The 26,189-nt window shown below is 32.8% G+C and overlaps 1 protein-coding gene across 3 annotated transcripts in view; it reads left to right on the top strand.

Moving 5' to 3' along the window:
- Nucleotides 1–26,189, top strand: part of LOC145263720 (uncharacterized) — a 372,649-nt gene that overhangs the window by 120,919 nt on the left and 225,541 nt on the right. Inside the window, exon 2 of one of the 3 annotated variants that reach the window (XM_080120685.1) lies at nt 3,992–4,039. The exons of the other annotated variants lie outside the window; for them this stretch is intronic. Within the exon in view, the coding sequence (XP_079976811.1) occupies nt 3,998–4,039 (42 nt within the window). The 5' untranslated portion in view covers nt 3,992–3,997. The remainder of the gene's footprint in view (nt 1–3,991; nt 4,040–26,189) is intronic. 3 annotated transcript variants of the gene reach the window in all.

Here is a 26,189-nt window from a genome sequence, read left to right as displayed (position 1 = left end):
GTTCATCCAAATCTGGAATATTTGAATTTTCAAATGAGATGTTGTTCGCATATTGTTCCTCCCCAAGTAACTCTTTAAAATACCTCGAGCATTACACTTGCCCCGCATGGAGGTTGACCTAAAGATGAATTGATTGCACTTGTATGGTCGTGTGAAATGTTCATTCTCATGGATCAATCAAGCATGAATGTCCGAGATCAAGGATCTCAAAAGATTTTTGAATTGAAGCGGGAGGGGGGTGCATATTGTTGACTTTTTAGAGCTACGCAGGCCAATCTATCTATATATCTATAAAAGTGAAAATGTCGGTCTGTCTGTGTACACTTCCCTACCAAATAACTCTGTCAATTTTCGGTTTACAGACTCTAGATTTGACATAAGGAGTATTGAGATTTGGAAAAATCTTTTAATCGGTTTTCGGCCAGAAATTTGGCAGTTAAGAGGTCAAAGTTCAACGATTTGACCTTTGAGAACTCTACCAAACTCCTCCACCAATTTTGGGTCTAAACACTTGAAATTTTAGATATACGTTACTTGAACATGGATCTAACTTTATAATTTTATTTGAACCAAAAACAGTAAATGTTAAGGGGTCATAATTGGGGTCAAAATTTTAAAAAAAGATTGACCTCTATGGTCTCTAGCAAATTACTCAACCAATTTCTGGTCTAAACATTCGAAATTTTATATAAAGTGTATTCAGACATAGGGCAAGCTTTTTGATCGTTTTTTTTTTTTTTTTTTTTGCTGAGAAGTTGGCCTCCAAGGGGTCAAAGTTCAAAAGATTTTACCTTTACGATCTCTAGCAAACTATTAAGCCAATTTTGGGTCTAAACATTTGAAATTTTACATAAATGTTATTCAGACATGCAGCAAGCTTTTTAATCAATTTTTCGGCGAAAATTTTGCTGGCAAGATGTCAAAGTTTACAGAGTTGACCTTTGCAGACTCTACCAAACTCCTCCGCCAATTTTGGGTCTAAACACTTGAAATTTTAGATGTAGGTTACTTGGACATGGGTCAGACATTTTAATTTAATTTGAGCCCAAAACAAGAAATATTAAGGGATCAAAATTGGGGTCAAATTAAAAAAAAAATTGACGTCTGCAGTCTTTACCAACTTTTATGTAGTTAAGGAAGCCTATTATATAGAAAGGCATTACCGTACATATTCATACTTTTTAATATATACATATGCACATAAAGTTATGAACACTACATAGGGCCCGAGCAAAGCTGTGCGGAACTGCTAGTATATATATATATATATATATATATATATATATATATATATATATATATATATATATATATATATATAAAAATGACCTGAACATGTTTTATACCGTTTTGCTCATTAGCTTTGTTTTTAGTGAAACTGCTTCTTCAAAACCTCATTCTTCTGATCATTTTTTGAATAAAAAGAAAAATCACCTCACTACATTTTCATTTTTTAAAATTTTCCTTGAATATTTTTACGATTTCCATAAGAGCTCGGTGGGCTGGATCTAGCCCACATGCCGTAGTTTAGAAACCCCTGTCCTAGATTGCTGGAAGGTTGGCCAGTCAAGAAAAACTTGAAAGCAAATGATTAGACAAGACTTCAGAGTAGTATTTGGAAACTACTGACCCACTGAACCGTGAGAACTGAAGAGCAAGTTTGCATAACACCAGAAAACGTCTGATCCCTTAATAAAGGAAAAGAAAAATGACGTTAAATGAATAGAGGAATACTTTAAGAAAAGAGTCTTTGTTTTTTGTTTAAAAAGTCGAGTCTTTATGACGTAATCTTGCGTATGTGGGGTTGTGGGGGGGGGGCTGTGATTTTGTTGGTTGGTGTATCAGCTTGTCTGTAATTTGATAACGCGGATGATGATGATACCTCTATGGTAGTTTTAATGCCATTACGTCCTATTAACCAACTTACATTTTATGTAGGCGTCTGTGTACGTAATTTAAAATAAACATCTTTAAATATGAAGCCATTTTAGTTGTGAACTATTACGTTAATGAGGTAAAGTACCTGATATTGGCTTGTATAATGTTTGTATTTTTTTCCGCAACTCAACAAAAAGTCTCTAATTGGTCAGTGTAGTACATTATTGGCTTAATGGGTACTATCAAATGCTTTGGAATCGGCTACACCTTATTCAAATTCTTGAAATCTTTTGATTCATTTTATGGAAGTCGTTCCAGGCAAGACATAGATCCACTTGATGAAACGAGCCCCCCCCCCCAAAAAAAAACAAAACAAAAAACGAAAGATTATTATTGGAAAGACAGGAGATGCCTATTAACCGTAGTCTTGAAAAGACCAAGGTATCGGTAGGAGGAAAACTGTCAACAGGAAGAGTTTCAAAAGCCTGCAGTTTTTGGATAGAAGCTACTGGAATAAGCAACTGCACTATAACCAAGACATTGAATGAAATTCTGGTAACAAAATAAACTATAATTCTGTTTCGGAATTTATGAGAAGAGGATTGATTATTCAAACTACTGTTTACATCTTGTATTATTTTCACAACGTTTCGGTCGATATCATCTCTGACTTTCTTCAGGTGTATCTTTTTTACAAGGGTGTCACCACTTATCAAGGCCCAGAGGCCACTCGAGGATAAGGGTTAATAGGTATACATTAGTCATTGTGATTTTAGCATAGTAAACAGTGGGAATTTTGAAACTTGGATTACTTAGGGGGACGATTCAATTAGAACTTGTTCACATTGGACTTTTTCTTTTTTTTTTTTTTTTCATAGGTATCAACTCATTATCAAGGCCAAGAGGCCACTCAAGGATAAGGGTTAAAGAGTGTACAGTAGAAATTGGACAATATAATAATCATTAGTAATGAAAATTTGGTAAATTTGATAACTTATATGGAACGGCTCATCAAGAACTTATTTACGTTAGACTTGAACACAACCATATTGTAGTCAGCCGGAAAGCAGGAAAATGGAAGACAATTCCACAGGCGTGCAGTTCTAATAAAAAAGCTTTGTTCATGGAATCTACGTTTAGGTTTAGGCACAGATAAAGAGTGGGGGGAATTATTGATAGTGTTTACAGCTAGACGAGTGTTTCTTGTGAAAGTTTGGCGAGGGGGGACCATAGATTGAAGCTCAGTCGAACACTTTCCATGAAAATAACGATACATCAGAGACAAACTCGCAACATCTCTTCTGTAAGATAGAGGTTGCAAGGAAGAGAAAAGAACATCTCCTACGAGGCTACGAAGTATCTTGTTGAACTCTGGAATCTGCACAGAATTTTGAATGGAACTCTTTAATCCACAGGGGTAGCATGTTCGTTTTGTCAGCCATGACTAGGTAGAAGTCCTAAATAATTTACAAGAACCCAAGATGCATTGTATAAAATACTTGGTAAAATTCAGTTGTAAGTTACTCTTCTGGAGGTTGAAGGTTCAATCCTCAATGCTGGCAGCACTCCAAATATAATTGTGAATTACTTACTTCTACCTAGTTATGGCTGACAACATGAGAGTATGCTACCCCCGTGGATGAAATAAAGGGTTCTGTTTTTTTGTTTTGTTTTTTAGCAACGCATAGTTAATTAGGAGAGAGGAACAATGCATAGTTAATTGGGGGAGGGGAACAAAAATTTGGTACTGCAATTTTCTGAAAGTACCCAACGTTAAATATAAGGTCAATATTGTTACACATAAATGATACATTGAGATTCGCATTAATATGGAAAATATAACTTCCTTGATGGAAGTAGCAAACAAAAAGGGCCAAAAACAGATCCTGCAAAATAAATTATAATTGCTAAATTTTCAGACTTTATTAGAGTGTCAACATCTCTTATGTTTATGCAATCTGCAGGAACTTATTATTCTTTCCAGAACTATGAACTGATTTGTAGAACCTCCACCCGACTCCTGCGTTCTTTTTGAACCAATTGAAAGTCAAGGAAAGAAGTATCTTTTGAATGGTTGCTTATTTGTCTTTTTGCTTTCTTTATTCTAATTTAGCGTTGAATGGGGAATCATTTACCAAACTGTCGATCACCACACAACAAGGTATTATTTTTCTGTGTTTACTGATAAAATAATGCGTTTACTAATCGTTTCGATACTAAGTGATTAATTGAAAAACTCATGTCTCGTCCCCTCCTATATAAGACACTAATCTTTGTAAACAAATGCTAATTTTGTATGAGTATAATATCCCAAGGGAATATCATGTTCGTATCTTCGTTATCACCTTCCACCCCTTTCTTAAAAGATTAGAACAACCTATTGCTATGTAATGGAAAAGAAAGTAATTAAAAAAATTTTATCCCATGTCGTAGTTATGTCTAACATGAAACTGACACTAAAATACACTTAATTGGCTAGGATCAATGTGTAGTATCTGTTTTGTGTAAAGATGGTACAATAAGAGTGTGAGATTTACGTGTCATACATTTCTAAAAAGGTTTTGGAGATAAACCCTCATAGCAAGATATGTTGGTCAAGCTCCAACCTCTGTCCCATCCCTGTACTTGTTTCACAAGTACTCTTATGGAATGTGCTTTGATAAACTCATAGGACTTGTGCCCCCTCTCGACATGCATAGGCTCAACTAATCAGGCAAGTGGCAAAACTCCACTTCTTCACTGTTTTGCTCCCTAGATACGAGAAAGCCTTCTATTTTCCCCCTCAGACTGCTAAACTTTAATTTCCTCCCTGTTTCCTGCTTCCTTGACTGTACTAACCTGCAAAAGTTTAAATGTAATGTGGACAAACATCTTGCTACTCAACTCCTTACAGTCCCCTATTAGATATGATCCCAAATAGTAGCCACTTATGTTCCAAGTGGCAATATACCTTGTTTGGGGTGAAAAAGAGTAATATATATATAATATATATATATATATATATATATATATATATATAAATTAGATTACTCAGAGTACTTAGATAAATTTGAACAAAGATGGTATAATATTGTGCTATAAGTTTAAAGAATGGAAATATTTATAAGCACTCTAACAATATAAACAGATAAAGGTCACGACATGTCTATTCAAATTACATTTAAACATCTGCAGGTTAGTACAGTAAGAAAAGGAGGAAATTCCATAGTCTAACAATCTGATGGAAGTACCTATTAGAATAGAAGGCTTTCCGGAATTTAGGAACCTCATCACTGAAGGGACGAGATTTTGCTGCTTGTTGGGTTAGTTGGGAGTATCTATGTTTAGGGTTACATGCTATAAGTTCATTAGAGCATATTCCATGAAAGTATGTGTAAATAGGCACAAAGATGCAACATTGCGCCCCAGCTTGTGTGCTTTGGGGAGTGTGGAGCCACCCTCTAATTACCATTGCTCCCAGGTCCACTCTGACTCGGAGTGGTAGTACCTGTTAGGGTCCCAACTATGGGTTAAATAGAAACCTAAAAAAAAATATTCTATTAAAAAATTTTTCTTAAAATCACTGGATTCAGCATTAAATAACCTGAAAAGGGTTGATATGCCGTAAAGCAACCAACCAACATTGCAGCAATGGAAGAGAGGTTGGAACTTGGTTGATAGTCCAAGATCTATTAGATTTGAGACTTTTGGATCCTGTCTAAGAGCGAGAGACTGATGGTAGATGCACCAACCCAGATGTGGTAATAATACTTTATGCATGGATGAATTGTAGCATTTTAGAGATACAGGATGTGTAAGTAAAGAAAACTCATCTTTGCAGCAGCTTTGGCAATATTCTCAATGTATTTGTTCCAATTCATGTTGCTTGCTAATGTTAAATTGAGGGGTTTGAAGGATGGACTCTCAGGTAGGGTGTTATTTGCCATGCCAATTAATAATTAAGTTTTTCTTTTTTTTTTATGAGGAAAGAACTTTAGTCTTGGTAGCATTAACTGTTACCATTCGTTAACGGCCTCATTCCATTAAATTGATTATCAGTTTCTAGGGTTTCTGCAATTGCCTTGGATTTTTAATGTTACTATGGAATACGACTGTATATTATATTTTGAGACTACATGATAAATGAGAGTATGAATAAACCCAAGGCGGCTTTGAAATTGCTGATCCCCCTCTCTCTAGATCAGGGGTTTGGAGAGATAGTGCTGGTTTCTTAACTTGTATGATAATCGAATAAGCATTTTACATAACTTGCTGCCGAATTATTAAGCGATATTAGCGTTGCCGGAAGCCTACTTAATTTTGTTTCTTTTTGTTTTTATGTCTGATAATATCTCTTGTGTAGTTTCGGAAACTGTAATCTATTTCTGCAGATAAGTCAGCAGATGTTATTTTTACATTTCCTCTCTCATGTCTAACATCTTCAGTTTATCTTGTCACATTGAAGATGGCGCAGATTAGGGATTTTTAAAATGCAGCATAAGAAAAGATAGGGAGATAATAAAGTTGCATTCGAACTTTATTACATTATCATGTCAATAAGGATGAAGGTGATTACAATGAGTGAAAAGGGAAATAATGAAGCAAACCTCTTTAGGTCATGGTATTTCAAAGCTAAATGCTTCTCACCAGAAGTGGAGGGGAAAAAAAGCATTGTACAAAAGTAAGGGCAAGGAAGGCAACACTTATTTTTATATACTTATAAAGTTCAGGGGGAGAGGTAATGAAAATGTGGTGGAGCGAGATCATTAGAATTGGTTTCAAAGGCAAAAGGGTATTGAGTAGGACGGAGTGACTAACGGGAGTTCTTAATAAGAGAAAAGAAGCAGATTATAGCTAAGGAAAGAGATAGGGAATGAAACATAGGACATAAAGATGGGGAGTAAAGACATAGGAGATAAGGATTTGTTTTTTTTTCAACTTATACTAGCGGGGGGTACCCAGCGTTGGCTGGGTGTTTGTATGTGTAAAAGAAAATAAAAAGTTTTGGTCAGAAGGTAGGATTGAACCCCGAAGCCTTGACGCGAAGGTGGAAACGAAAGGGATAAAAAGCCAGCCACCTGACCATCTCCGCCATGAAGGAGAGAAGTTGATGTGTTCAGTTAAGGTTTATAAACTGAAATATACAGGTGCGAGGAAGTGGCGTGATATTTGACCTAGTTTTGCACGGCAGGCCAGTTACTGTTTTCCCCGCTCCATCATTTGCTTTTCGAAGATGCGGCGAGCTAGTAAAAGTTGGGCAAATTAAATACACACATACTCGTAGATATTATAATTTTGACGTGATATAAAAAGTTTTAAGAATGAGCGACAGCTTCGAGAACCTGCCGGAAAAAAGCCTTTTGCAGACATACACAAAAAGCGAACATACATACATATACACACATATTTCGCTTATATAGTGTTTGTGTCTATAATAATTTATACTGGTATATGTTATACTCTAATCGATAATCCCTAAATTAACCTCACAATTTTTTAAATTTAGAGTAATAGCTTCAATGTCAAAGTTAGAGTTCACCAGAGAGCTGTCCTTAGCCCTTTCGTTGTCATCATTATCACGAGAGTTTTACTTGGGAATTACTCTATGCTGATGACTTAGTTATCATTGGAGAGTTCTTGGAAGTGTTAAAGGATAGGGTCAAAGGGTAAACTTGCCTAAAATCCAAGTAATGGTGTGTGGCCGTGGTCTACAATCCCTTAGGGACTCTAGTCAGTGTTCTGTGTGCTGGAAGGGTGTTAGAAGCAATGCATACAGCATTCCTGTGTCTATTATGGTTGAATTATAAGTGAAGAGTTAGCTTGCCTAATATCAGAAAACATCTGACTTCTGAACAAGGGAAACATTAAATAAATATAGGATTTTTATTTATAGTATACACAGCATAGACATGCTTATTCTTATTAGATTAGTTGAGCAATGTTAAGTCTGGCCCTACCAAATGGGTGACCATTTGGTAATACCAAGCAGGATGGTGGAACCTTTTGGTCCCTTAAACATATGTTCTAATCTCAATCATGTGACGAAACTCTCCAGCAGGAATATACAATTCATTTTTCTTTTTCATTTTTGTATACTAAAATGAAATTCATTTGTTTCCTAACTTTTTGCTTCTAAAACTTAAATATTAAAAAATAAAACCTTCTGGTTTACTTTCATTATTTTAAAAGTTAAAATGAAACAAATTTTTTTTTTAAATTAAATGTAAGTTTTTTTTTTTTTTTTTTTTTTTACATTTAGTTGAATTTTTTTTTTTTATCAACCTCTTCATTTATAAATCTTTATCAATATTCTCAAATTTATCAATTAGTTCATTCCAATTATTATTTCATGCAAAACACAAAAAAAAGAAAAACCAAAAACCCCATCAAACTAAACCTGTTTTAGGGATGGCCTTGTTTCTCTATCTGTGCCCAATACTCAATGGAAATTCCATGAGCAATTTCTTTCCTAGAACTGTCTGCGGAACACAATACCGTGGAGCTGCTTCCTAGCTGACTATAATATGGTCATTTTCAAATCTAATGCAAATAAGTTCCTATCAAACTGCCCTTTTAAATAAAGCCCTACCCAAATTCCACCATTACTGATTATTTTGTCTCATCATCTGCCTAACACTTATCCTAGAGTGGTCTGCGGGCCTTGATAAGCGGTTCACCAACTTTCCCTAAGTAAATAAAAAAAAAAAAATTCCAGTCATACATTTCCCTTGACCACTGGATATAAGCAATTACATGTCAGAAGTTTGAAAATTGCAACTTTTTTTGCTATAAAATTATCGTTTCATACATACTGCAGATCTATTTTCTATCATCGGGACAGCTTGTGACTTCGGGTTTTTGCAATCACCATTTTTAAAAATTCAGAGAATTTTTAAAAGATTATCCTTTTTTTAATCTTTAAATGAAGAGACAGTTATCTTCGGATAAACAAAGGCATAAAAATGGTGTTTCTTGAATAAACAATGTCGATATGAAAAGAAAACTTTAAAGATTGAGAGGAAAAATCTTACCTAATAAATTATTTTCAATTTCAACAATTTTACAAAATATATAAAATAACAAATTTGTTTTAAGAAATTAAAATAGTATTTACCAGTTTTAACTAGTAGTGCCGAAAAAATATAATTTTCAATAAAATTCAGTTTTGTTTATTTTATTGTCAATCTACGGAAGACATTCCAAAATATATACCTACTATTTTTATTCCGCTTGAATGGATCAGAGGGGATTGCAAATTGCATTGTTATGATGACTGAACTAATGCATTCATGACCAGAATGTTTCATCTTTCTGTTGCAGATATTGACAGTGTGAGACTCTAAGAAAGCAACCCGTCATGGATAGGCTTTAAAAGCAGAGATGTTATTGAATTCCTGGCAAAAGTGCATTGAGAATGCTGGTGACTATGTAGAAATATAAATTCCGGAGTACAAAAGTCGCTCGTTTTAATGGTACCACTTCTGTCTTTGTAGCTCAACTTATTTTGAGTAAAAATAAAATGGAAGGCTTTATTTTTGGAACGACTCTTGTATAGATTGTCTGAATTAGTTTGCCAACTCCTAAATGGATGCATTTGCGTTAGATTTTGTAAGTTTAGGTTTGTTTAGAGTTTGTATTAGAATAATAATAAAGTAAAAACTATACATAAAAGATGTTCAAACCAGTCATTACATTCAAACCTTAGATCCTCTATAAAAGCAATGTATTAGGTAAGGTTTTTTTTCTTTTTTTTTAATTTTTCTTTTCTTTCATTCCTTTTTCCTTTATTTTTTCCCATTCCTCTTTTCTTTTTTCCCTATTCCTTTTTTATTTTTTCCTTTTCCTTTCCGTTTTTCTTTTCCTTTCCGTTTTTCTTTTCCTTTCCGTTTTTCTTTTCCTTTCCGTTTTTCTTTTCCTTTCCGTTTTTCTTTTCCTTTCCGTTTTTCTTTTCTTTTCTCTTTTTCTTTTCTTTTCTCTTTTTCTTTTCCTTTCTCTTTTTCTTTTCCTTTTTCTTTTTCTTTTCCTTTTTCTTTTTCTTTTCCTTTTTCTTTTCCTTTCTTTACTTTTCTTTTCCTTTCTTTACTTTTCTTTTCCTTTCTTTACTTTTCTTTTCCTTTCTTTACTTTTCTTTTCCTTTCTTTACTTTTTCTTTCTTTTCCATTTTCTTTCTTTCCTTTTTTCTTGTCCTTTTTTCTTCATTTTTCATTTCTTTTTCATTTGTTTTTCTTTTTTGCTTTTCTTTCTTCCTTTATTTTTTTCATTTATTTTTTCATTTATTTTTCTTCATTTATTTTTCATTTCTTTGTTTTTCTTTTTTTCCATTTTTCTTTTCCGTTTTTCTTTTTTTCCTCCCAATTAGATATCAATACTTTATATTGTTTGCTTACGATTTTATTTTTAAAACGTTTTTACCCGGTTTGAGTAGATTAATAAGTGTATGCCTTTTTAGCAGGAGAATCTCTTTGAGCGTTGAGGACAACCTCCTATCAGTTCTCAGAACAAGTTTATCATTTTAGGTCAGTGGGTCTTAATCTTCACAGGTTAGAGACCTTTTTCTCTTTCATATATATATATATATATATATATATATATATATATATATATAATATGCCAACTCTTAACTTCACCAAGTTTGGATGTTACTGTCTTCGAAAATTATTTTTTTTTTTTCATTTGCATTATATTTTTTAGATTTGTTCAGTTATATTTTTACCAGTGTACACTCTCCGTCAAAATATGACAGACGAAAAATATGTTTTCACTATTATTAATCTTTATCTATTATAAGGGTAAATATTTTTATATTTAAATGTACAGGATTCATTCCTAAACTAGAAACCGATCATTATGAATTTTGGAACACGAATGCTCGGTATGATGGGTAAAAATATGGGCTATATTTAGTATAATTTTGTGCAAGAAGGAGAAGAAAGGAGGTGGAAGCTCTTTGTGAAAATTCAGATCCCTTTGACTTATATGAAATTTTAACAATAGGTATTTAACATTAATAAATATTCCCCAAATTTTAGTTTCCTTGTTTGTTTGTTTTTTTAAGGGATTTAGGGGACATAATGTGGACAGCAACCTCCTCTTTGAAAATTCAAATATCAAATTTTCATTCAGTCATTAGAGACAAATTAAACAAGGCTCTCTGAATTTCAATTTCTTAAATTCTCTTAAGCTTAAATTTTTGACATTTTTCAGAAACAAGATCATATAATATGTTTTGATTTAAAAAAAAAAAAAAAAAAAAAAAAAAAATTAGGTTAAGAATTCTAGATGTAAGGTTTATTTTTATATCTTCATCTTCATAGGGGGACATAAGTGATGCAAAACTGTTCTATTTGAGGGAATTAATTTTATCTGTTCTGTATAAATGTAGAGTATTTCAAATCACGTTTGTGATAATAGAAGACTGATATATATATATATATATATATATATATATATATATATATATGTATTTATGTATATATATATGTATATATATATATTTGTTTACTGTTTTTTGGAAAAGAATTCCAACAAAGTGCTCGATTACAAAGAAAAAACTTTTTCAATATAAGAGCTTAATATTTATTTAAAATTGTACAGACGGTCAGAAAAACATTGGTACCGTCAGTTTCAAGCCTAACATAAGAGGGACCAGTTAATGGTAAATCGTAAATAATGTTCGGCTCTCATCAGCCATGTTGTTTTCTCTCAACATAGCTGATGAGAGCCTAACATTATTTACGATTTACCATTAACTGGTTCCCCTTATGTTATGCTTGAAACCGACGGTAACAATGTTTTTCTGACCTTCTGTACAATTTTAAATAAATAAGTATATATTAGTGATAGGACAATTCCAATATTTTTCCCGATTCCGATACAATTACTGATTCTGTGCTAAATTCCCAATTCCAACACAATTACGGATTCTGATTCTTTATAAATCTGTAATTATTTAACTATAAGATTATTTTCCCCGATTTTCGTAAAAACAAGTGTTAAAATATGCAGATATTTTCCTAAACGTCAAAATACACATGTGGAGGATGATCTATCGATTTTAGTTTTACTGGTAATTTAAAATCAATAAATATTTATTTTATCATAATTACCAGCAATGGAAGATTTTACTTAAAACAAAATCAAATAAACAAGACAACTAAAAGAATCATTTTGGCATCGAAAAATAGGCATCAATTTTTCCGATACCTTCAAATCTTCCGATTAATCATTCCAATACTAATATTAATATATATATATATATATATATATATATATATATATATATATGTGTGTGTGTGCGTGTGTACACACACACACACACACACTAATTGGAATAAAAAATTTAATATTCAACTATATATGAAAATAACAGTTCTGTAAGATAGATCAATAATGCAATACTAGAACAATGAATATTTTTTATAGTTTACTGCTTCACCAGGAACATAAATTATATTCCTTTCAAAAAATTAGTTTTATTAGCAAACTTTTTTTTTTTTTTTTTTAAGCAACATGTGTGTTCCTTGTGAAGTGGTACATTATAAAAAAATATTTATTGAAAATATATGCCTATATAAATTCGTATTTCTGTCTGTATGTTTGTTCACAATTTGATTAACATATAAAAATATATACTTTCCTGTTTCATTTATTTCTATATATAGTATGATTCCTGCAAAATATACACTCGCAAGGTAACCTCATTTGCATATTACATTTAGGAAAATCGATTTTACTAAATAGTTGTATGTTAGTTACCGTTTACAGCAAGAGAATTGTTATAAGTGTTCTATTGTTATTTCAAGGATTTATATTGATAATATATTTAAATTATTTTGAATTATTATCATTGACATCGATTTTTTTTTTTTTTTTTTTTTTTTTTTTTTTAGAAACCAGTTTAGAGTTATCTTTTCTGGGCATCACCTGTCTGTCTTCTATTATATAAATTTCAAACGTCACTTTGTGTGTGTGTTGATATATCAGGTGAAAACTTCTGTCAGCCGCATTGGATCAGGTCGAAACTGGTACCATCTGAAAAAACGATCCCTCAGGCGCATAATATCTGAAAATTAGAAAAAAAAGATTAATTCTGTGGTGCTCAACCGAACCGGTTTTTTTTTTTCAAGTTAGGGGGTCACTTTTCGCAATGCCATTTTTATGTTTATAAACGTTATTTTTTCTGGGTCATGACATAAGTTGCCGTGGTCTGGTAGGCAAAAGCCAGTTACGTTTTTCCCTTTCCCTTTTTCATGTTTCCGGTTCGAGCCTGTCTATCGTGGCTAATTTTTGCAGTTGTATGGGCATTCGCTATTTTGATTGAAACAAAAGTTGTTTTGATTCATTTTTGGGGGGCGGGGTGGGAATCTAGGTTATCTACTTCCGTTATTTTCTGGGGCTTGCTCAATATAACAGCTCTGTCCAAACATGTCCACTCAGGCAACGTCGGCTATCCATGCTAGTGTATGTATATATATATATATATATATATATATATATATATATATATATTTCTTGAAGTTTTACATTTGGATTTTACCGTCACTGGATTTTTTATCTTCCACCAGACTATCCATTCATGTGTAATCACCTTTTTCTTTACCATATTCCCTCTGCTTAACTTATTTTGTTCATCAAATACTTCTGCATGCAAAATCTGATCCCGCATTTTGCTAATTCCTGCCCTCTGATGAGAAGGAGAGTATTTCTTCGAAACTCCGTGGATTAAGGACTATCCATTTATCTAGTGTTTCCTTTTCAGATTAAATATGTTTTTAACTCATTTCAAAGTGTTTTTTTAACATATTTTATTAACTGTTTGCTCATATATATATATATATTGGTTTCATGTTTGATTCTTTTTAATATTAAAAAGAAAGTTCACACTTAGCAGTAATCTTTTACCAAAATGAAAACAGTTCCTAATTTTTCATTCTTGTCTACAATGATATTCCAATCACACCTTTTTGTAGTTTCTAAATCCGACCTCCTTCCCTCTCTTTCTCTCTCCTCGTTTGTCCAATATTGATTTAATAGGTGTCCTCATGTAACCATCACCACTGGTTCATGCAACGTTTAGATCAGAAGAGAATTAAAGAAAAGACAAGGCCGTAGCTTAACAAGCAAAACACACTAATTATTGTCTTGCTTCGACACTCACCACCCTCACCTTCATCCTTATGTTTGATCAGTATAAACTACTCACATCATACCTGGCTATTTCTATTCTGGCATTTCTTTTTTTTCTCTCTCTCTTCTTGACCCGAGAGGTCAAACCGACTGAAACAATTTCATCTCTGTCGTCACACATTTCAATGTGAGTCAGTTTTTAACAGTAAAGTGTGTTATGTATTAAAGATAGTCACGTTTCGTTTTGTTCATATCAACTTTTCTTATCGCTTGGATACTTGGCGTCATCTAACTGGATTATTTATTTTTACATTGGATTTTAAAAAAAAAAATTTACATTGGATTTTTTTTTTTTTTTTTTTGTGAATTCTTTTTTACATTTGGGATTTATATACCTGGGTATCCTCAGGTAAGATGCATTTTATTTTAGGCGTGATGTGTTTGTTAGCACACCTTGAAAATAATACACAATTAGCTATAAGTAATATAGCAAGTTTTTATTAATTAAATTCTGTTTCTCGCATATTTGTAACTTGAATCATGTGAATGTAAGCAAGACTGCACAAAAACAAAAGTATGCATAAAACGAGCAGTTGAAAATTGTAAGCAAATATCATTTCTATATATATATATATATATATATATATATATATATATATATATATATATATATATAAAGAGGTATATATTCCAAATTTCAAGATGTTGTCCATCTTATTGTTTATTTCTTTAAAATTAACCCTTATCCTTGAGTGGCCTCTTGGCCTTGATAAGTGGTGATGCCTATGTAAAAAAAAAAAAAGAAAAAAAAGCATGTTAAAATGTTCAATTCTTGAAAGCACCTGTTTCGTAGCACAGAATTATTCATGTAATTATTATGTCAATTTTTTAATTTATTCTGCCCTTACTCATCAGAAGAATAGGAACTCATCAATTTTAAAAGAAAATAAAGGAATATAGGCATTTTTATAAGTTCGAAATCTCAGTTACTATTGATCAGAATTTAACAAATGAAGGTTTGTTGGAAAGCTAATGACCTGAATTGTGTAGTGAACTATGTGACATTTGCCCTTAAGGTTGCACATTAAGGGGATCATCCTCATTCAAAGCCTATTTTTGGCACTTTATTACCGCCATAAAATGTTTGAATCATAGTCATTTGTTTCCTAGTTTTGCATATGAATTACAAACCATCTGATATTTCCTTAAACCTCTGGCCTTGATGGAGGGAAGACTAAAATTGTTGCTATGGTTTCAAATGATCTGAAATAACAGCAAGGGGAGACTTGATTCCAAATATTTCTCATATGTTATATCTCCCTTTGATTTTCATACATAAAGTAAATTTCACAGTGTATAAGGATTATTTGATACTGGAGATATTCATAATCGTACCCTATTTCCAAAAGAGGGGAGATATAACATGAGAAATATTTGGAATCAAGTCTCCCCTTGCTGTTATTTCACATTTGAAACCATAGCAAGTTTTAGTTTTCTTTCCATATATTAGAGAGAGTAGAAAGTCAGCTTATAATACTTGCAATATTTTTGGATTTAGTTAGTATTCTTGTGATTTTAAACCCTCTTGAGGCTGTATATTAGTGTTAGAGTAGTATCGCTATCAGTAGATATGTGGAAGAAAAGAATGTTTTTGTATTGTTAGCAATGGGGCTGTTTCTCTGTGGATGGCCTAAGTTGTTTTTTTCTTTTTTTTTGTTGCTTATGTTAAATATATATTTGAAAAAAAAAATGTATAAATTACAACTAACAGCTTTTTTTTATGTAATAGATATACATAGACATCCTAACAATTTTCTATGGGGATGGAATGTAGATGCCTCTGTATTTTAATTATCATAAATACATTTTTAAAATTTACTACCTAGCTCTACTAAACAGATTGAGCACTGAAGTAAATATCAAGATACACAATATATTATATCTCCTTATAATATAAGTGTATACATGAAATAAGATATAGGTAGATCGATAGATAGATATGGGGAAGAGGTTGAATATTGGTTATAGAGCTTATATAGATCTAAGTTGGGAGAAAATCAATGGTGACCAGTAGTTTCAATGAAATTGAAACTTGCTTAGAAACACCCATTTATAGCTATCTATTCAAATTTTGTTCCAACCAGCAAATAAGAGAAAACTCAATATCTTATTTGATGAAGTAGAGCTCAATAGCCAAGAGTTTATGGAATTACAAAGACATTTGAATCAAGTTACAGAAGTAAAGATTCGTGTGAATATGTTTACACATGTTTCAAAACTTCTTTTATTCAAGGTTGGCACAAGGTAAAGACAGCTAATCTTTTTCTTGATCCAATCAATTTAGCTCTGTTGCCTTTTGCTCAGTATGTATTTTTGTTTTTAATTTTCTGACGAAAAGCATCTCCATGTTTGGAGTTGACCACAGAAAAGGATTTATTGCTTTTACTTTGTGCTAACTTTGAATAATAGAGATTTCAAAATGTATGTGACCATACTTAGATGAATCTTCACTTTTGAAGCTTTATTGTAAATTAACCTGGGTGCCCGTCGTTGCAGGTGTGTGTTGAGCAACAAAAAAAAAAACTTGTGGCAGGCAGGCAGGCTCGAACCTGTGACACGAAGGTGGGAAACAAAAAAGGAGGTGTGTGGTGTTGGTTGAGCAAAAAAAAGAAAAAAAAAGGGAAAATTGCGAGCGCAAAAAAAAAAAAAAGTGGTAGTAGGCAGGCAGGCTCGAACCCATACTGCGAAGGAGGAAAAGAAAGTGAAAAAAAAAGTGACATGTTAGCTGTCGCACCCATCACCAAACCGGAAGTGATGTATGTTTAAATTAAGGCTAGACAATCGAAAAGAGGTGATGACTTTTGAAAATATTGGCAAAAAAAAAGCGACCCCTCCCTGTAGAAAAGGCCCAGTTGAGGGTGAAGGAACTAATGTTTTTGGCCAATTTTTTTATATTTGTCGTTCGAAAGGTCGAGCTTCAAAATGCTACCAATCTTGTGAAAATCTGTCGCTTCTGTCGAAAGTTTTAGGCAAACATGCATACATACACTTAAACAAACAGGTGAGATTTATATTATGGATATCCATAAGTATTTGTGTATAATTTTATAATTTCTTTATTTTTATGTTTTTAATACACTTGTTCTCCCAGCAATAGTACAAAATATAAATTTTATAAAAAGATGCTGAACGGTAACAGACGGAATATTTTCACCATTTCTGTTGTTTCTTTTCTTTTTTTTTTTTTTTTTAGGGAGATAACTGACAAGATGTGAAACGGACTTAAGCCTGTTTTATTTATTTTTGAATTTTTTTTTCATCAGGCTCTAGTTTATTTGCGTAACCATTTAATGCCATGAGATGTGAACTTCATAAAATTCGTAAATTAATATTGTGCTCAGAATAATCGAGCATGCTATTGAGAAGTTTCTTTCCCCTCAACATAACCAACAAACAGTGTAATTTCGTATTGTAGAAGAGAAAATAAATGGTGCTCTATTACTTTTGTAAGAGCATGCATATTTTTGAAATTTTGATGCCATATGATATTCCATTGATATCTTCTGTTTCAAAGAAACACAACCCGCAGGGCTGAAGATACTAAATGTAACAATTCTTTGGTCATTATTTTCATACTGTAAGCCAGTATAGTGATAGCTTTTGCCCTGCGGACTGAGTTTCCTGTTTGTACATGGAACTAATGGTATAGAGGGAAGATCATACAAATGTAGAGTATCAATTAAAATTTTATATATATCTGTGTGTGTGTGTGTGTGTGTGTGTGTGTGTGTGTATATATAGTTTTGGTTGGTTGATTTTTTAAAACAATATTATGGTTAACGTCTCCGCCTCGGAGATCCGGTGTTTTTCTTAGAAAGTCACCCATTTTTTATTTGGACGTATTTTTTTTTTAATTTATTTATTATTTTTAAAGACCGTAATCTACGGACACGCGTGTTTCGAAGCCCTACTCCACTTCAGCATAGCTTGACTGTTGCTGGGATTCGAACCCCAGACATTATGTATTTCAGTCCAGCGCCCTAACGCTATGATGCCATAGACAATTTACTGTTTAGTTTTTTTTATTGTATATATATATATATATATATATATATATATATATATATATGTATTTTTAAACATGCTTCTTTAGAATTTGTCAACACCCATCTCATTCACACAATAAAATTTATATTATATTTCTCTTTGACTGTTCCATTTTCTTTTCAGAAACTACTTAGCCGATCTGAGTGAAATTTTTTAATGGACTTTTGTTATATGGTGCATCAAACTAAGTATTATGGTATACATTCGATGCACAGTTAAGAGATTATTATTTCATGTAAAAATGATCACAAATTTAACCATATTCAACCATCAATTTGGCATAAAGCACTCTGTCAACGTGGTATAGCTTTTGCCAGTTTTTAACAGGGTAAAAAGTTTATTATTCATAACTTCAGTTTTGAAAAAAAATCTTGCAAAAACCGCTCTTTGTATATTTTCTTTCTCTTGTATAATAATCTTGCTTAGAGTTGAAGTGTCTTCATGTGCTTCAAAACAACAGTAGTTGTTTTGTGTAAACTCAGATTATATTTAGTATTTTCGTAAGTATTAATACTTATCTCCTTATAAGATTTGACCATTGCTTCCTTGCCGTTTTGTAACTCGGTTTTATCACATGTTCCTATCTGTTTTTCTCTTTGCCTCTTAATACATACAAGATGTTCACCTGGCCTTTTAATACAAAGTTTTTTCTTTGTTTTAAAATGGGAAAGCCAAAAATAACTCTTATATACACCCACTTTAGTGGCCTAGATTTGTTTTGTGTGTGTGTGTATATATATATATATATTAAGAGTTAATTCGTTTAAGAGTAAATCTTGTACATACAAATCTCTCTCTCTCTCTCTCTCTCTCTGTATATATATATATTAGACTAACCGTGACTCGTTGTGTCAGTATGTTATATTAGCTATGGAATTAATGTATGAGCGTGACACTTGTGACGTAAAGAAAATAGTTTTTTGTGACGTAACAGAAACATTTCTATGAAAGTATATTAAAATGAAAAAAGAATATAGATAGATTTCTAGGAGTCGTTCTGTTTATAATTGTTTATTTTGGAAAAAAAAAACTTACAGCTATTGAATTATAAGTGGGTTTGCCATACTTATAGGTAAATGTGTACTGAACAGATACCATAATACTTGATGTTAAATTCAAATTTTAATATATCTTTTAATTTAAACGCGGAAAAGAAAACAATTGGGATGCTGAAAACATATACAGTAAAACAATACGTTTTATTGTGTTGATTATTTATTTGTAACGCAAATTAAAAAAAACATTTTTGAGGCTATTTATGTTGGTAGTGTAGAAGGAAATGTATGAACGTTCTTTTAAGAAAGGTGTATTAAAAAATAGAGAATAAATAAATAAAAAAAAAATAAAAAAAGGAAGGCGGGTAAATCGCCGTTGTAAGATGCTCTTATTGTTGTCAACGGGTTAAAGTAGATTTATTTGTAAGAAAATTGCGTTAAAATAACTTAAACGTAATACGGAAATGAACAATGTAAAAAAAAAATGCAGAAAGTATTAACAATTGTTTATTTGGATAATTTAAATGCAAAAAAAAACAAAAACAATTGGGATGCTGAAAACGTACACATTAAAACAATACGTTTTATTGTAGTGTTGATTATTTGTTTATGTACGCATGCGCAACTGAAAGTCGTAAACACCCGTTACAAGGTCATTTGAGTTTTATAATTATATAGATATACGAGGCCTGTCTAAAAAGTATCTGACCTTAGGCCAGAAAAAATATTTCACATACCTGACAGGGTTTGGACTCTAATCCCCTTCAAAGTAGGCTCCTTGTTCTTGCATACCCTTAGCCCACCGATTGTTCCACTTCTAGAAACACCTGTAGAAATCTTCTTTTGGAATGGTGTTCATCTCCGCCGTCGGGTTTTGCATTATCTCTTCTCTACTCTCAAAACTGGATCTTTCCAGTGGCGTCTTCAATTTTGGAAACCACCAGAAGTCGTCATAAGTGGAGATGAGTTATGAATGTATGGGTACGACCCAAAAACAAAAGACAATTGTCGCAATGGAAGCATCCCAAATCTCCAAGGCCAAAAAACCACAACAGGAGTGAAGCAAAATCAAGGTGATGCTGACTGTCTTTTTGATATCTGTGGAATTGTGCATCATGAATACACACCAAAAGGACAAGAACTTACAAAGGAGTAATATATCAAGATGTTCTCCGGCGTTTCTGTGATGCAGTTCGGCGAAAATTTGGCAACTGCACAATGACAATGTGCCCGCACATTCATCCCATTTGATCCAATATTTCTTTGCCAAACATGGAATTCCATTTGTTTGACTTCCAGAGGTGTTTCTAGCAGTGTAAGAATCGGTGGGCTAAGTGTGTGCAAGCACAAGGGGCCTACTTTGAAGAGGTTTAGTAGGGTCCCCAAACCCTGTCAGGTGTGTGAAATATTTTTTTTAGCCTAAAATCGGATACTTTTTAGACAAGCCTTATATATATATATATATATATATATATATATATATATATATATATATATATATATATATATATAATGTTTGTACAAGATTTACTCTTAAACGAATAAACTGATTATTATGATCATTTGAATACATGCGCTGGGCATAATGGTGTGGACTATATTTAGTTTTGTAAAAAGGGAGTTAAAAGATACTTCTGAGTTTTGCAAAATTTTATTAATAAATATTCCATAATTTTCAGTTTCTTTGAAATATTTTAAATGGTTTTCAAGAAGCATAAAATAAACACAACCTCCCATTTGAAAATTTAAATATTTCAGGTTTGTATTTAATTCGATCCAAAGTTGGACAGAAAAAATCCTAGATATAAATTGGCGATAATGTTTAATATAATAAAGAAAACTTTACTTTTATAATGAAAGCATTAGTAAAATATATATATATATATCAGTTTATACAATGCATGATCAACAACACTACTGAATTTTTTATTAGTATTATTTTCATTTTTTTATCTTGATGTTAGACGTTTTGTGAATAACTTCCAAATTTTTTTGTCGGTGCCATTTCGCGTTATTCCTACCAAAATTACATCACTATAAACTGATCCTCTCGACGTTTTAAGCAGCTTACGACGTGGCTTTGAGTAATCAACTATAATGTAGGATACATTTTGGAGCATTTTGGATGGCTGATGTGATAGGTGATGTGGCCATACCAGTTGAGGTGTCACTATGCAACATACTTTCTAATGAAAGCTTAAAGAGTAACATCTGCAATTTTCCTCCATCCGATGTGCTGCAGTTAGGATCGTGTCATTGGCTGCAGCTCATCAGATGTAGAATATGAACTGACAATTTTCTCCATTACAAAAAAAGAAAGAACTCGGTAATGGAAAATACATCCTTATAAGGACTGTACATCTGTTAAAATATTGTTGAGCAAAAAAATGGCAAGGGTGCGAACACTAGTCCAACTAAGAATGATGTGAATAAGACCTCAACCGTTAATTTTGTGATCAGATTATCTAAAAATTTGTGTAGGAGTTACGAGGTCGACAATTTGTGTAGGAGCCGCAAGTGTTCATCATGTGAAAATGTCTATTAAAGAGCATTCAGTTTAAAATATCATTAAAGCCTTCTACTCACTGTTTGTACTCGTGAGCCCTAATTTCTTTTCTCAACACATTCTATCTTAAGACCCCGGCAATTATCAGCACCTCGCTGCTTATTGATAATAAACTTTTGACCTTATCAAAGGGCATCCTTTGACATGACTTGACAGTTTTTCTTCCTTATTCAACTCTTACTCTTTATAACTGATCAACACGCTCGTATTTTTATTTTATTCTCACTTTACTCTGACTTTTTTGTTTTCATATTTTTTTTTAATGAAATGAAAAATTATGTTAGCATGTTTAAACTATTGTCAATAACAACCAAGTATAAAGTTAGCAGAAAGAAAATCATATTAAAAAAAAAACAAACTAAAGAATAACTTTGGCTCGTACACAAATTGTTGACCGACCCTGCGCACTCTACACAAATCCCTCCCCATTACTTGTGCTCAAATTGTCATTCCCTTAATATCCAACTCTTGCACAAATTCTTTTGTCTTCACTCCACTGCAACTCCCACGCGACTTGTCGACTCTCCACGGCGACTCCCACGCGACTTGTCGACCCTCCACGGCGACTCCCACGCGATTTGTTGACTCACCCTTACAGATTATCAACCTACCCTCACACCTTCCATCTGGATTAATGGATTGTCAGCATCCCTCTTGCACATCTCTTGTGACTACAATGTGAATTGTTGATCCACATCATCATCACCACACACAGTGCATGAATCGTCAACCATTGCGGCTTGTATATGTAAGGTGTCCCTTTCTGCAACTCCTTTATGGATTGCTACTGAAAGTTACAAAAAAAGGTATTTGAAGAAGGCCAGAGAATACAATGGCCAAAATGTTCAGAACCTGCTAACAACGAAGATTGAGAATACAGTCTATATTTTGTAAATTTAATTTTTTTTGCTCCAGTTTTTTTTCTAGCTTTTCTGAAAGTCACTTGTAAGTAGAGAAATTGTTGTAAATTGCAAGATTACAAGTTATGTTGGAAAGAGTTACGTCTGGCTAATGCTAAAAATGACAAAACAAACACCAACGAACTTGATATATTCTTAATTTTGATTGATGTTAACCTGGATGGATAATATCTAAAATTAAAAAAATAAAATCCATTCTCTGGGGGTTAACTGGACCAGGTTTTATCAGCAAGGTGGGGGTCCAACCATTTTAACTAATTTGGATAGAAAATGATTAATTACTTAAATGTATTATATAAAGAAGAGTTTGTCTATGTCCAACTAGGGTGAAATGGGCTAGGCGAAAGAGGAGAATGGGGGGGGATAGAGAGAGGTGGAGAGATAGAAGTAAATAGGTTACTTTTACTCTGGACAGTGCCAGGTAGCTGTGCTAGTAGCCGATAATGGGGTATAAAATTCATATCTTGGATAAAAAAATCATTGCATAACATTGGTTGAGTGCTTGTTGGAGTCATCATTTAATTCTGTAGATAATAAAAGCATTTTTTTTTTTTTTTTTTTGCAAAAATTCAATTTTATAAACATTTTTCGAAAAATTGGTTATTTCATGATCATTGATGGTAGACTTCACTGTCAAATTCTGACAAATGTTCGTCAATATTCTAAAATCGCTAAATTTTTAGAAACAATTGATCTCGGTGTGTGTCATAGAACTTACATCAAGCAACTAGCAGAGGATACAGTGCACATGAAGACCTATTCAATGGAATATGAGCGAGATAGCATGAGAGTCAAGAAGATATGTAAGACTAGCACAAATGGATAATCCTCGTGCTTGCAAATCTCTTTAAAATAAAGTATGGAGCCGGTGTTGATAAGGTTTAACTCTTCTTTCTTTGAAAAAAAAATCTTAAATACTTATGATTTTTACATAGCTAGAGCAGTTTTATTAAGGTCGCTCCAAAATAAAGGCTCCTATTTTTTTTTTTTTTTAATTCAAAAAGTTAGAGCTATAAAGATTAGAGTGGTACCATTAAAATGAGTGACCTTTTTATGCTTGAGAATTTATTTTTCTACATAGTCACCACCATTATCCATGCCAGAAATTCAATAATAATCTCTGTTCCTGACACACGTCCATAACAGGGGTTGTTTCTTAGTCTCATACTGTCAATATCTATAACAAAGAGATGAAACTTTGAGGTTATGAATGTATAAGTTCAGTCATCATCACAGTGCAATTTGCGATCCCGGCAGAATAAAAAAAAATATTAGGAGGCATTACTTTTGGAATTCTCCTCATATCCTTGAGCCATCCCAATTATTACAAGGAGTAAGATCTATGATAGCTGTGTAAAAAGCGTTATATTGTATGGCAGTGAGTGTTGGGTCCTCACTTGCTAGACTCCAGAGAAATGATGGGGTCATGATTAGATGTATATGTAAAGCCAGATTGAATCCAAGACATTAGGTCGGACAATCTACTTGAAAAATTGGACGTTTAAAAACTTGATGTCCTGATATGGGCAGATCATTTTCGTTGGTTTGGGCATGTTTAAAGAAGCAATGGGTATGTCAACACTTGCAGAGACCAAAGACTGGTTAGCAAAAAAAAAAAAAAAAAAAAGAAAAGCAAGGCACCCTATGAAAATATAGAAAGAAACCATCAGGCAAGACTATAAACAATGGCAAAAGAACAGTCAATCCTCGTAATCGTGATCACTGGAGACTTAGCATAAGTACAGCCAGACAAACTTATTGAAGGGAAAACAGATAAGTCTGGATAGAGAATCCCTATATTAGTAAAATGTTTGCATATATTTAAAAAAAAAATTAATTATGCCTTTGTGTCTTCTACATCTATAGTAGTATAGAGTTATCAATGTTTATAAATGATTGATTTCATATTTTTAAAAAATACCTTTTAAAATTCTAAGGTATAATTTCTAGCTGTAATATTCACTTTCAAACAGCTTTAAAAAGTAAATTTTTAGCTTTTTTTTTTTTTTTTTTTGTGTATGCGTTGATTCAGTTAGTCTAAATTTTGGAAAAATAATAGTTTTAGATCTATCTACTTAACATCAAAAATTTTTTTTTTCATCACCGAGCACATTGTAGAGTGGGACAAAGACATAAAATAGTCTCGATTTACTTGCCTTCTCATGAGGACAAAGTTAGACATAGGTTGACATAGGTTTCTATTTAATGTGAGGAAAATCCATACACCTCTTGCAAATGTGTGCTCTGTATTGCTGTTTAGATGTCCGACCATTTAGGATGACCTGAATCTTTTAGTTAAGAAGGATCTGATTAGATTAAATATCTGTCAAGTAATATCATACTATATCAAGCATTAGCATCCTAGCTTAACCTGCCTTATTCAATGGTATATGCTTTCAAAGATGACTATTGAGATATCTGCATTTTTTTTTTTTTTTTTTTTTTTTACACAGTGATCACCACTTATCAAGGCCCGGAAGCCACTCAGGGATAAGGGTTATTGCAAGTACATTACGTTAGTGTGGAGATTTGATGAAGTGTTTACTTAAGGGGGTGGTTCATTAGGAATTTGTTAACATTAGACTTGAAGACATCCAAGTTGTAGTCCAGTGGGAAGCAGGCAGACGGAACAGAGTTCCACAGGCGTGCAGTTCTAAGAAAGAAGCTTTGTTCATGAAATCCGCATTTTGATTTAGGCACAGATATAGAGTGGGGGAAATTTTTCACAGTGGATTCAGCTAGACGGGTGTTTTTCGTGAAAGATTGGCGAGGGGGGACCAGAGATTGGAGTTCAGACGAGCACCTGCCATAGAAATAACGATAAAACAAGGATAGGCTCGCAACGTGATTGCCTAAATCTATACTGTTGGTCATAGAAAAGTTTAGTATTTTTGAGGTAAGATTGATTAATAATTCAAAGATTTTAGTGAAGAAAGGAAGGAGACTTATGGGGGGGGGGCGATAATTTTGTGGATCAGTTACAGTTATTTCAAAGGCAATCTTGCAGCTACCAGGGAAAGCAAGATTTGGCAAGTTGTAGAGTTTGATGAGAAGGTGGGGGGGTAGCTCAGCAAAGCACTTTTTTTATTGCTATAATAAAAATAAGATCAGATCTATATGCTTTGAAGGTGTTAAAAAATAATAATAATGATATCCAGGATATGGTAATGGATTATGATTAGATCAAGTGTCCATAGTGGGAAATTTGGGAGGGGGTGGTTTGTGGAGTTGAAAGTCGAGTTTAAGATGAACTGCGCTTAGCCCAACGGCTAACACTTTAGCCATTTTTCTTTGCATGTGTACGATTTCCGAAACAGTAACCTGTTTGTTTGTAGCTTCAGTTACCTTACTTTCAATCTCGTTCAATGAAACTGGTCACTTGTATGTTTACATCTCTTTACTTGCCCACCTTCTGAGCATGTTATCTTTCAGCTTTGAAGGTGAAATGAACTGTCTAGAATTATAATGTGACCCTTGTTTGTGCTTTTCTTTTCTTTGTCTCCTCTTAAAAAAAAAATTATTTTTGTATTTTCAGTGATGCACAATCTGAAATAGTTATTAATAGCAGATACATGTTAAACAAAGATAACTGCAATACAATGCACCATATATACATAC

This window comes from Euprymna scolopes, chromosome 39 (assembly GCF_053919585.1).
Source record: "Euprymna scolopes isolate OS-2025 chromosome 39, ASM5391958v1, whole genome shotgun sequence".
NCBI classification, from domain to species: domain Eukaryota; kingdom Metazoa; phylum Mollusca; class Cephalopoda; order Sepiida; family Sepiolidae; genus Euprymna; species Euprymna scolopes.
Note: the sequence above shows the minus strand (reverse complement) of the source record. Positions and strands in the feature narration are given on the sequence as shown.